The 13,664-nt window shown below is 40.5% G+C and overlaps 2 protein-coding genes across 14 annotated transcripts in view; one reads left to right on the plus strand and one right to left on the minus strand.

Annotated features, from left to right (window-relative positions):
* The first annotated feature begins 9 nt into the window (after positions 1–9).
* The window catches only part of cdk2 (cyclin dependent kinase 2), an 87,718-nt gene continuing 74,063 nt past the window's right edge, over positions 10–13,664 (plus strand). For 8 of the 13 annotated variants that reach the window (XM_068025026.1, XM_068025028.1, XM_068025019.1 and 5 more), the window contains exons 1-2: positions 10–50; positions 6,045–6,138. The gene's annotated coding sequence lies outside the window, so the exon portion shown is untranslated. Of the gene's footprint in view, positions 51–2,120; positions 2,138–2,785; positions 2,868–6,044; positions 6,139–13,664 lie in introns of those variants that run through there. The other 5 variants (XM_068025023.1, XM_068025021.1, XM_068025027.1 and 2 more) reach the window with 5 other exon arrangements.
* pmela (premelanosome protein a) overlaps positions 11,232–13,664 on the minus strand; it is a 37,227-nt gene continuing 34,794 nt past the window's right edge. The window contains exons 11-12 of the mRNA XM_068025018.1: positions 12,798–12,891; positions 11,232–11,414 (exon numbers count right to left, since the gene is read on the minus strand). Of these exons, the coding sequence (XP_067881119.1) occupies positions 11,252–11,414; positions 12,798–12,891 (257 nt within the window). The 3' untranslated portion in view covers positions 11,232–11,251. The remainder of the gene's footprint in view (positions 11,415–12,797; positions 12,892–13,664) is intronic.

Consider the following 13,664-nt stretch of genomic DNA (forward strand, 5'->3'; position numbering starts at 1 on the left):
TCCGGGTCATAACGGAGGCAGCCTCTTCCTTCAGGCGGGAAGTTACTGATGTATGTTTTCTTCCTCAGAATGATTTCAGATTCATTTAGGAAGCTTTTAATTAGTCTCTTTAAACTGTCATCGTATTGTTGTGTATCTGTTTTTATTATTTAGAAGAATTAAATATGACATTACTTCATAGAATCTTTATAGCACAGAAGGAGGCCATTTGGCCCATCATGCCTGTGGCGGCTCTTTTGAAAGCTATCCAACTCATCCTACTTCCCTGCTCTCTTCTCCTTAGTCCTGCAGATTCTTTCCCATTCCAGTAGATGTAGGAAGAACGGGGAGTGGCAATATAAAATAAAGGGCACAATTCTCAAGGGGGTGCAGGAGCAGAAGCAGAAGCAGAGGGACCAGGGGGTCTCTGTGCACAAATAATTGAAGGTGGTGGGGCAGGTTGAGAAAGTGGTTTAAAATGCCTATAGGATCCTGGGCTTTATAAATAGAGGCATAGAGTACAAAAGCAATGAGGTTATAGTGAATCTTTATAAAACTCTGGTTTAGCCTCAACTAGAGTATTGTCTTCAGTTCTGGGCACCACACTGAAGGCGTTGGAGAGGGTGCAGAAATGATTTACGAGAATGGTTCCGGGATGACAGACTTCAGTTACACGGATAGATTGGAGAAGCTGAGGCTGTTCTCCTGAGAGAAGAGAAGGTTGAGAGGAGATTTAATAGAGGTGTTCAAAATCATGAGGGGTGTAGATAGAGGGAAACTGTTCCCGTTGGCGGAAAGGTTGAGAACTGGAGGACACTGATATAAGGTGAATAGCAAAAGAACCAAAGGTGACATGAGGAAAAACCTTTTTCCGCAACAAGTGGTTAAGATTTGGAATGTGCTGCCTGAGAGTATTGTGGAGGCAGATTCAATCATGACTTTCAAAAGGGAATTGGATAATTATCTGAAGAGAAAAAAACTAGTAGGGCTACAGGGAAAAGGCAGGGGAGTGGGACTAGCTGAGTTGCTCTTGCAGAGAGCTTGCATGGACATGAAGGGCCGAATGGTCTCCTTCTGTGCTGTAACCATTCAATGAATCTATTCTATGATTGTATGATATATCCAGCTCCCTTTTCAAAGTTACTGTTGAATCTGCTTCAACCGCCCTTTCAGGCAGTGCATCCTAGATGAAAAATGTTTCCTTATGTCGCCTCTGGTTCTTTTGCTAATCCCCTAAAATCTGTGTCCTCTGGTTACCGATCCTTCTTAAATAAAGGTCCAAAGCATCAGGTGTTGGTTTTGCCTCAGTTGGTGGCACTCTCACTTCTGAGGTTGTGGGTTCAAGCCCCACTCGAGAGACATGAGCACAAAATCCGGGCTGACACTGAGGGAGTGCTACACTGTCAAAGGTGCTTTCTTTCAGATGAGATGTTAAATGGAGGCCCCGCCATCCCTCTCAGGTGGACATAAAAAATCCTGAGCAGGGGAGTTATCTGTGGTGTTTTGGCCAATATTTATCCCTCAACCAACACCTAAAAGACAATCTGCAAATTGGCTGCCAAGTTTCCTACATTACAACACTTAAAAAGCATTTCATTGGCTGTAAAGCACATTCTGAGGTTGTGAAAGGCACTATAGAAATACAAGTTTTTATTTATTTGAAGAATACCCTTTAGTGGTTGCTTATTTGTTTTTTATATTGTAATTTTCTGGGGGTGGCCATGATTAGTGTTATCCATCCAGCTTTGGGCGAGACAGTTACATTTTGAATGGGCTGTTTGGAGAATGTAAACTCAATACTAAATGTTTTATTTTTCCCCATGTTTGTACATTCACAGGTCCTAGGCTTCTTGCAACATACAGTGCTAGTATAGATGTAATTGGCTGCCTTAAATTTGGAGTACATTAACATTCCTGTTTCTCACAGTGCTGTGATGTTGCTCATGATAAGAAATACAATACACTGTTTGAGAAGGGCAGTATTATATCATGTAATTATTCTGCTCCTAAATTGCAGTTGTTTCTCTTTAAGGGAGCAGAATCATATTGCTGTAAATGGGGACATTAATACTTCTTAGGTACATTCTGAGGTCAGAGTTTGTTACGTAACTGTAGGTTGACCAAATGCTGGAAATCCCTGGCTTTTCCCCGAGAGTTGGTAAGAACAGACTGGCTTTTTTTATGTGATTATTTTGCACCGGTAACAAAGTGTAATAGACTCAAATCTCACGTGTATAGTCTTTGCTGTATTTTATGTTCTTCCTGGTGGCCTCACTGAAGTGTATAATGACAATGTAGTTGATTATGTCTTAGCAAAATGGGGCTGTAATGCAGAGCTTCAGAATTTTTTGTCTTAATTTTAAGATTCTCATCCTTGTGTTCAAATCCCTCTATGGTCTTGCCTCTCCCTATCTCTGTAACCTCCTCCAGCCCTACAACCCTCTGAGATCTCTGTGTTCCTCCAATTCTGGGCTCTTGTGCATACCCTACTTCCTTCTTCCTACCATTGGCGACCATGCCTTCAGCTGCCTAGACCCTAAGCTCTGGAATTCTCCGTTTAATCTCACCACCTCTCTCCTTTTTTAAGACACTCTTTAAAATCTACCCCTTTGACCAATCATTTAGTCACCTGTTCTAATGTCTCCTTCTTTGGCTCGGTGTCAATTTGTGTCTGATTCTGCTTCTGTGAAGCACCTTGGGATGTTTTAGTGCGTTGTCTTGCAGGGTCTTGATTTTGGGATGTAAGAATCTCAGGAGAATTCAAAGTTCCTCTGTGAAATGTAAAAAAAAATTTTTTAAACTGCAGGATGAACCATGAAAAGAGAGCTGCATCAAATGATCTCCCAGAACTTGATTTGCTGACCCCAGTAACCTTTCTGGCCCAGAATGTAAGCATTCTATATGCAATTGTTGGGGTAAGCTAAATGCAAAAATGATCAGGCCTGCTCATTGTACCTGTACTGTACAGTGGCGGGATAGAGAAGAGAATTGAATTTGATTGAAACTAGGCTGATGTGGGGCTCCCCATCAGGACATTGCTAATTGGGCTGATTGGGGCGGCGCAGTGGTTAGCACCACAGCCTCACAGCTCCAGCGACCCGGGTTCGATTCTGGGTGTGCGGAGTTTGCAGGTTCTCCCTGTGACTGCGTGGGTTTTCGCCGGGTGCTCCGGTTTCCTCCCACAGCCAAAGACTTGCAGGTTGATAGGTAAATTGGCCATTATAAATTGCCCCTAGTATAGGTAGGTGGTAGGGGAATTGTGGGGATGTGGTAGGAATATGGGATTACTGTAGGATTCGTATAAATGGGTGGTTGATGGTCAGCACAGACTCGGTGGGCCGAAGGGCCTGTTTCAGTGCTGTATGTCTAAATAAATAAATAAAATAGGGGCTTCTATTATTCCATTAAGAGACTCTATGTGTAAGAATCAGATAAAAGCCATGGTTGGATTTTTGATGGTTCATTTTGCTAATCTAATTTGTGATGCAATGACATTAAATGACCCAAATAAAAATTTACGTTTAGGATTTGACTTGAAAATTTGGTACCGACTTGCTTAGTAAGCAGGACTGTGATCATGTGTTTACATTTGAGCTGTCTCTGTGTCAACTAATTCATTTCCTGATCCAACTGATCTCCTTGACTCTTCATTGCAGATAAACCTGGAGAGTGAGTTGGAAATATCAAGCATGACTGTGAATGTGAAACATTATCATTATTAATGTTTTGGAGAAGTTTGTAATGTGCAGAATGCCTGAGATTTTAAAACAGTTCTGTTGCTGGTCCCAGTGTTGTCTGACACTCTCCTCTGCTGAAAGTTCCCTCAGTTTTCAAATAAGTTGCCAAGAAGTTTGGATTAGTTAAATGACCTGCCCACGCAGCTTAAATGGGACATCGGCTTTTTGACTTTTGTTATTTAGGTTTTTTTTACCCCTCTCTCTTTAGGCACTGTTCCCTAACTCAAAGAAAAAGTCCATTTTAAATTTACATTACATTGACCTTTCTAACATTTCATATGAAAAAGATATAAAGAAAGAATTTACAGTTATATTTCACCATGTCACATCCCTGACCCATTCCAAAGCACTTCACAAGCAACTACTTTTGAACAGAAAATGCTGGAAATACTCAGCAGGTCAAGTAGCATCTGTGGAGAGAGAACGTCTGTGACCTTTCATCAGAACTGGGAAAAGTTAGAAATGTAATAGGTTTTGAGCAAGTGAAAGGGGGGAGGGAGGGAAGAACAACAATAGGGAAGGTCTTTGATAGGGTGGAGGGCAGGAGAGATGAAATGACAAAATGGTTCATGGTGCAAGGCCAAAGGGAGTGGTAATGGGACTAGTAAAGAAACAAAAGCTGTGTCTAGAGGAGGTGTGAGTGGCAGGATCCTGAATAGTCTGAATGCAAAAAATAGGAAGTAAGAGAAACAAGAGGAAAAAAAACCAGCAAAGAAAAACGAGACAAAATGGGGCCAGAGATTATGATCTAAAATTGTTGAACTCAATGTTGAGTCCAGAAGACTGCAAAGTGCCCAGTCAAAAGATGAGGTAATGTTCCTCAAGCTTGCGTTGAGCTTCATTGGAACACTGCAGCAGGCCAAGGACAGAGAGATCAGAGCGGGAGCAAGATGGAGAATTGGAAGGTGACTGGAAGCTCGGGGTCACAGTTGCGGACTGAACGGAGGTGTTTCACAAAGCGATCCCACAATCTGCATTTGGTCTCCCCAGTGTAGAGGAGACCACATCGTGCACAGAGATTATAGTATACTAAATTAAAAGAAGTACAAGTAAATCACTGTTTCAACTGGAAGGAGTGTTTGGGGCCTTCGCCATAGTGAGAAGAGAGGAGGTGAAAGGGCAGATGTTGAATCTCCTGCCCTTACATGAAAAGGTGCAATTGGCCAGGACACTGATCGTACTTGCAACCTTTTGAATAGTGCCATGGGATCTTTTATATCCATTAGACCAAGCAGACAGGGCCTTCATTTAATGTGTTGTCTGATAGCACTTCTTAAAGAAACACCATTTTTAGTACTCCACAGAACTGTCAGTTTAGATTATGTGCTCAGATCCTGGAATGAGGCTGGAATCCACAAACATTCTGACTTAGAGGTAAAGGCCTACCAACTGAGCCAATATAATACAGACATTTATGTGCAACACCACATGGGCTATGTCTGTTGCACTGTTTCTCCTTAAGATTGAAACGTACTCCCACCTTCTCAAACTAACTTTAAACATAAGGGATGAAAAGTCCTATTTCAGCCCTGATAAACATGTGTTCAGGCAATTAATTGGAAAATCTATTCTGTTCTCTCATAAAACTAAATCTGACACTTCTAGTCTGTCACGGAAAAGGTCAATTCTTAAATAAAGAACAACAAATGATGATCAAATTTGTATTTTTTTCTCTAATTTCTTAAAAATTAAACTCCAACTTCATTTCCTCATTTTATACCAATCCCAGAGCATATTGCCTGGTTACCTGCTCACAGGATTCTACTTGTGTTGTCCTTAGGGGGGGGCATGAGGATGTCCCTGGGTAACTTGGCATCTAATTTTCCCTGGTTGCCAGTGAAAAAGCAACAGGCATCCATTTAGCACTTTATCTTAATGGCGCAATGAAAGGAAGTAATTAGATGTAAGCCAAATCCCGTGGTTCCATATCATAGCACATTTGTGCAGTGACACATTTCAAAAGTAGTGCTGTAATACAAAATCTGATTCTTTAAAAAAAACTATTCACGTGAACATTATTGCAACTTTCACAATTTACAGGCTGAAGTTGCTTGTATGGGACAAAATATTTAAATTATATGTAATCGAGAAATAGATATATAAGATTGTTACTTTGGGAAACAAAAATAAATCACAAGGTAGGAGAAGAAAGGAGATAAATGATTATGTGTAAAAGCCAATAAAGTAAAAACAGAGACAATTGTACTTCATAAAATACAATTATTTGTCATACTTGCCTCTGACATTGGTACTTGCCTCCTGTTATAATGGGGAGGGATTCTTGAACAGCAGGTTATTTAATTTATGACTAGAATCTGTCATTTCTAGGGAAAAGAATCATTGGTGTATAGAGTTGGCATAACCCATGAAAGGCCCAAGTGTATTGCACCACAGGATGAAGATTGCACAGAAACTGTGAGGGGTGAGTTTGCAGCTACATGGAGTGCGAGTGTTTTTTTAAAACAATTTTCTACCTTCCTCCCCTAAAGGTAGGAAGTTTTTCTGGGTTCACAGGCACCCCAGCCCTGTACCCCATCACCGAACTGACCATACGGTATGGTAACATAGTGGTTATGTTACTGGAACTAGTAATCCAGAAGTCTGAATTAATGATCTGGAGATGTTAGTTCAAATGCCACCACAGCAGCTGGGGAATTTGAATTCAGTTAATTAAATAAATCTAGAATTAAAAAGCTACTATCAATAATGGTGACCATGAAACTACTGGATTGTTGTAAAAACCCATCTGGTTCATTAATGACCTTTGGGGAAGGAAATCTGCCTTCTTTACCTGGTCTGGCTAGTTAAGGAGAGTATTAGACTAAAAGAAGAGGCTTACAATGTTGCAAAAAATGATAGCAAGTCTGAGGATTGGGAGTGTTTTAGAAACCAGCAAAGGGCCACCAAAAAGTTGATAAAAAGGGAAAAACTAGAATGAGAGTAAACTAGCCAACAATATAAAAACAGATTGTAAGAGCTTTTAGAAGTACATAAAGAGGAAGAGAGTAGCTAAAGTAGACGTTGGTCCCTTAGAGGCAGAGACAGAAGAAATTATCATGGGGAATGAGGAAATGGCAGAAGCATTGAACAAATATTTGCGTCTGTCTTCACAGTAGAAGACACTAGTTCCATACCAGAAATAGGCAGTAACCTAGGGGCTAAAAAGAGTGAGGAAATTAAGGATATTGATATCAGCCAAGAAAAAGTATTGGAGAAACTTGAGGGACTAAAATCTGACAAGTCCCTGGGACCAGATGGCCTACATCCTAGGGTTCTAAAAGAGATAGCTGAAGAGATAGTGGATATGTAGCTGGCTATGATTTTCCAGAATTCCTTAGATTCAGAAATGGTCCCGTCAGATTGGAAATTGGCAAATGTTACACCGCTTTTCAAGAAAGGAGGTAGAGAGAAAACAGGGAACTACAAGTCAGTTAGCCGAACGTCAGTCATTGGGAAGGTGCTGGAAACTATTATTAAAGAAGTCTTAACATTGCACTTGGAAAAGCATAGTATGATTCAAACAAGTCAGCATGGTTTTACTAAAGGGAAATCCTGTTTGACAAATTTATTAGAGTTTTTTGAGGATGTAACTAGTAGGGTAGATAAAGGGGAACCAGTAGATGTAGTATACCTGGATTTTCAAAAGGCATTCGATAAGGTGCCACATAAAAGATTAATAGGCAAGATAAGGGCTCATGGTGTTGGGGGTAACATATTAGTGTGGATAAAAGATTGGTTAACAGACAAGAAGCAGAGATTGGGCATAAATGGGGCATTTTCAAGTTGGCAGGCAGTGAATAGTGGGGTGCCGCAAGGATCAGTGCTGGGGCCTCAGCTATTTACACTCTTTATTAATAACTTGGCTGAAGAGACATGTTTGCTGATGATACAAAGCTCAGTGGAAAGGTAAGCTGTGGGGAAGACATAGAGAGGCTGCAAAGAGATATAGACAGGTTAAGTGTGTGGGCAACAAGATGGCAAATGGAGTATAATGTAGGGAAGTGTGAAGTTGTTCTCTTTGGTCGTAAAAATAGAAAAGCAGAATATTTTTTTAAAGGTGTGAAACTGGTAAGTGTTGATGTTCAGAGAGACTTGGGGGTACTCGTACAAGGAATATGCAGAGGCATCAGACTATTAGGAAGGCAAATGGCATGTTGGCCTTTATTGCAAGGGGATGGGAGTACAGGAATAAAGAAGTCTTACTAAAACTGTACAGGGCTTTGGTGAGACCGTGCCTGGAATACTGTGTGCGGTTTTGGTCTCCACATTTAAGAAAGGATATACTTGCACTGGAGGTGGTGCAGCGAAGATTTACTAAATTTATCCCTGGGATGAGGGGGTTGTCCTATGATGAAAGGCTGAGTAAATTGGGCCTGTATTCTCTGGAGTTTAGAAGAATGAGAGGTGATCTAATTGAAGCATACAAGATTCTGAAAGGGCTTGATCGGGTAGAAGCTGAGAGATTGTTTCCACTGGTCGGGGAATCTAGAACACAGGGACACAGTCTCAGGATAAGGGGCCAATCATTCAGGACTGAGATGAGAAATTAATCACTCAAAGGGTTGTGAATCTTTGGAATTCTCTACCCCAGAGGGTTGTGGATGCCCCATCATTTAATACATTTAAGGCTGGGATAAATAGATTTTTGGTCTCGCAGGGAACCAAGGGACAAGGGGAGCAGGCAGGAAAGTGGAATTGAAGCCCAAGATCAGCCATGATCGTATTGAATTTCGGAGCAGGCTCGATGGGCCATATGGTCTACTTCTGCTCCTATTTCTTGTGTTCTTGTGTACATGTGACTCCAGAACCACAGAAACTGTGGTTGACTCTTAACTGCCCTCTGAAATGGCCTAGAAAGTTGTATCAAACCGCTATGCTTTCAGTGATTCAAGAAGGCAGCTCACCACCACAATATCAAGAGCAATTAGGGATGGCAATAATGCTGGCCTTGCTAGCGAAGCCCACATCCTGTGAATGAGTAAAATAAATTTTAATGTGAGGAACTGGCAATGAAGCCTAGATTTTCCCATCGCCATTACTTTAACACAGATCAGAAAATCCAGGCTTGAGTGACAACAAGTGATTGGATCAGCAAGAATATATTACAGCCAAGCCCAATCCTGTCATAACCCAGTGCTATTAGATAGTGAGAAGGAGTGGTCTCAGTACCAGAGTGACTGTTACATTTGCTTACCATTTGGGGAGCTCTGAGTGCAAGTTATTAAGGGATCAGATAATCAAAGTGTTGAGGCAGACAAGGGTTTGAATTATTGTGCTCAAGTTAAACAATCCTTGACCACGTTAGAGAAAACAATCTCAAACAGATCCTCCATGCATAATACTGTATTTGATATTTATGTTTGTGAGATGATTCAGATGCAGAGTCAGTGAGGGGGTAATACAAACTCACTGTCTTTAGTTATTTGGATGCACAAATCTCAACCCCCCCCCCAGTTAATAGAGTTACTGGAATTTTAAATTTGTTGTGTTGGATGGGGTACAAGAAAAGTACACAACATGCATAACAGTGTTTGAAAGCATATGGTTGGAACATGTATACCTGTGGTTGCCAATTATCTGTATACATCAGATGATCTCAATTTTATAATCATGTACACAGAGTGGTGAGGTGTAGAATTTCCCCAGCATTCCACTGATTTCCTACTGTAACTTCCATGCACTCTTAATCTTCATTTGGTATAGTTGTCACATACCAGTAAAAAAATCTAACATACAGTCATTGTCTCTCTTCCCTTAACAAGCAAGTCATGCATCTGACCCTGTTTCACACATTTTGTGACCGAAGGGAGCAGGAAGTAGGGATCCTAATCCAAAGAAAGAGAGGGGAGAAAAGAAAAGATTGCATTTATATAGCGCCTTTCATGACTTCAGGACATCCCAAAATGCTTTATAGCCAATGAAGTACTCTTGTAAAGTAGTCACTGTTGCACTGTAGAGAGGGCATATTGTGCCTTCTCAGATAAGCCAATTGGGATGTTCTGTTGAGAGTCGCACAGGAGAACCCATGGTTTTGCATTCCATGTTGATTGGTCAATTAATAATTACCAATGACGTCTGTATTTAATACCTTCTTCAGACTATGCCAATTTGTTTATTATTTGCGGGGCTGACAATGTGCTCAGCAACTATTTGTTTATTGACCCTTCAAATGCGGAAGATCATTTGCAGCTTTCCAATGCATATAAGATTACAGTGAGGATGCCATAAACTTCTCACACTGATATCATAAGAAAGAAATGACTTGCATTTATATAGCACCTTTCACATCCTCAGGACATCCCAATATACTTCACAACCAACTATTGAAGTGTTTTCTGTTTTGTAGGTAACTGCAGCAACCAATTTGTGCACAGCAAGCTCGCGCAAAAACATCAATGAGACCAGTTAATCTATTTGCCATTGATGTTGGCTCAGGGGATAAATGTTGGTCACTGTTCAAATAGTACCATGAGATCTTTTACATTAACCTGAAAAGGTAAATAGAGCCTTAGGTTGACATCTCATCTGAAAGACAGCACCTCTGACAATGTTGCACTGAAGTGTCAGCCTAGATTTTGTGTTCCGTTCCTAGAAGTGCTTAATTCAGCTTGCCTGTTGTAACTTCCAATTTCTTTCTCTATCCACATCTCATTTGGATGGTAAAACTATAAAAAAATGACTTGCATTTATATAAAGTGCTTTACAGCCAATGAAGTACTTTTGAAGTACTTTTGAAGTGTAGTCACTGTTGTAATGTAGGAAACACAGCAGCCAATTTGTGCACAGCAAGCTCCCACAAACAGCAATGTGATAATGACCAGTTAATCAGTTTTAGTGATGTTGATTGAGGGATAAATATTGGCCAAGACACCAGGAAGAACTCCCCTGCTCTTTTTCAAAATAGTGCCACAGGATCTTTTATGCCCACCTGAGAAAGCAGAGGGGGTCTTGGTCTAATGTCTCATCCGAAACATGGCACCTCCAATAGTGCATCACTTTCTCAGTACTGCATAAGACTGTCAGCACTGTCTAGCATCTGTTTGCTGTATGCAGCTGGCTTGTTACACTTTGTGGTCCCTTTAAGATTGATGCGTGCATCTTAAAAGGAAATGTTGCTTGTGTGCGACTTGTTTGTTCCCTGCATAGCTCATTCCCAATTACTGCACAGCCATGCACCTTTTAGGGAACATTGAGTGTCAGCCCAGATTTTTGTGCTTAATTCTCTAGAGTGGAGCTTGAACCTGCAGTCTTCTGACTCAGAGGTGAGAGTGCTACCCACTGAGCTACAGCAGGCACATGGTTACCTGACCCTAGCAAGGTTCAAGCAATGGGAAGCAATGTCAAGGTGCCAGGCAGCCTTGTAGCTTATTTACTTGATAGTTTGATAGTCGACTCCTAACACTGCGAAAACTAACGTTCTCTGCCTTCTCCCTCCCTTTCCCTCCTCTATTTAAAAAAAGGTCCACACATGCAATTAGGGTTGGTTACATTTTATTAGTAACATGAATCCACTTTCATAATGCATATGAAATGTCTCAGACGACACACCCATGCAACAGAGGGCTGTTCTCACTGACTTTACTCCGTTGACGGCTGAACATATTTCTCAGGAAAATGTTCACAGCAGCCCTGTCTGGGATCCACTCAGAATGAATCCTCGAAGGGTCCTGCTGCAGTGGAGCATATTCCTTGTACTTCCTGTTGAGTAAGAGACAACTCAGTTAAGTGGTTTTAAAGGAAAGCAACTATCTCGTCACCACCTCTAATCTGCAGTTATGTGGGAAAAGGACAATTTGAACAGCCCCTGGATGTAAATGCTACTTCATCCTCAGCTAATAGGAAGTTTCAGTGAGCAAGATCAAGAATACTTAATAGGTTTGTATAAATGATTTGGTCCAAAACTAGAAATATTCAGCCACGTTTATATTCAAACTAAATTGTTCATTTTCATCTCCAGATGAAGTGTATCCTAGAAAATGTGATTCCCCAGAGATGGTCTTAAAAAAACTCAAAATTTGATTTTCTTATCCCCACTCCTTTGCACAAAAAATCTAAAATGTACCAGAATTTGAATGTCAACCAGCCATGTTTCATACTAACAGTCTTATGCCCTTTGGGTTTCAAGGCCCCAAAAGTTTGGTTATTTGAAATTAAATTAAAACAGCACAATTGACAAGTCTTCAGATTGAGCACTGGGCATGTAGCCTGCTTCCAAGATTACATTTTAATACCTTTATTCATGATGACAGTGGGAAGTGATTTATATGCAATTTCGAGATTATTGTATACCCAGTTGAAAGGATTCTGGATTTAAGGTCTCCACCATGACCACCTTTGCTGCTTAAGAGGTATGCAATTTGCACCAGGTGATTTGTCCTTCATATTTCTTCCCATATCCATCACTTCGACACTTTCTCTGGCATTGCACGCAAGATCCCTTAATTCTCCAGAACAGAATCCTGACTTTTGATGGGCCAGTAGGAGTGATGCTGGTTTCTCGGAGGTCACCAATCTTTCTCCTGGGGGTGTGCCAAAACTTGGTTTAGTTGACCTACCAAACTGAAATACACTTGTATTTTGCTGGAAGGGTCTATGATGCGGTGAATTCCTTGCAATGCCCACCAGTCATGAAAGGCTTTGAGCAAACCGGTGGACAGTACATGTTTGCGCTCAATGGCCACCCTCCAGAAGAGAATCTTAGCCATGAAGCAGCATAATCATGCTTCCTTTTTGAGGACACCTGACATGAAGTAGTTTGAATTAGACCACATTTAACTATTAATTTTTTTTAAAAACTATAAGTTGCTAAACCTTGAGTTTTTACACTTCATTTGGTTTTCATGATCTAAATTTCAAAGTAGACTACCCCACTGTTGGAGACTTGTACACTTGCTCTAGACCATAGGTTCATTTGATTTCATTTCTGGACAATCTTTTGTTCCCTCATCTGTAAGCTACATCTAGAGATCTTTTAAATACTACTGCTTCTGGGTTCAGAAGTCCATAGGAAAAGAGAAATACCTTCCAAAGAGCAAGCCACCCTTGAATTGGATCCTCTCTTTGATAGTTGCACACACTAACCTGTAGGTAATGGCTACAACTCCAATGATACTTGCAATGAGCAACATCCCAACAAGTACCAATGCTTCAGTGGTATTAGGTGTCCCACCTGCAACTGAGAGAAAAGTCTCCTTAATCACTCAAAATTACAGCAATTTAGTTTATTAATGCACAGAACATTGATGACAATCTGTCAGCAACAATGGGAAGGTTGGAAAGATGATCAGTGAGGGGAAATAAACCAACAATATAATGCATTTGGCTACAGTTAGTTCAAGCATGTTCCACAACAGTTTGCTTTGATCAAGCTTTGACCCTGCCATTACTAATGAATTTAAAACTAGCTGCTCTGTTTTTAAAAGCTACTCTGCTCGTCTATTAAAATCAAGTAATGTCAAACATTCAGTAGAAACTAAAAGCTACACAGAAATCAAACCTGAAGTTTAAACATTATTTACCATGTGCTTTGATGGAATAAGAGGACAAAACTGGGACAGTATGTAGATAAGCAAATATCTATACAATATATTAAAAAATTCTTACCTCTGTATGCACTTCCAGTCAACTGTTTCCGTTATAAACTCCTATTTCCACATTTATGATGGAAACTGTATGAATAAAATTGTAATGCTGTAATTGCACCTTTTCCCCAGAAGCGTTGCAGCAGCACCGCCGGTAGGAGAGTGTAATTACAGCGTGACAAGTTTACTTAGGCAGTTTCCATCATAAATGTGGAAATAGGAGTTTTTAATGGAAATCTAAAATGCAAGACAGTTGGTATTACTTTAAACTGCTGACTGAATTCTGATATTTGTTTGTGAGATGATTCAGATGCAAGGTCGGTGAGGAGGTAGTACAATTTAAGTTATTTGGTTTGTTACGATCACC

This window comes from Heterodontus francisci, chromosome X (assembly GCF_036365525.1).
Source record: "Heterodontus francisci isolate sHetFra1 chromosome X, sHetFra1.hap1, whole genome shotgun sequence".
Classification (NCBI taxonomy): domain Eukaryota; kingdom Metazoa; phylum Chordata; class Chondrichthyes; order Heterodontiformes; family Heterodontidae; genus Heterodontus; species Heterodontus francisci.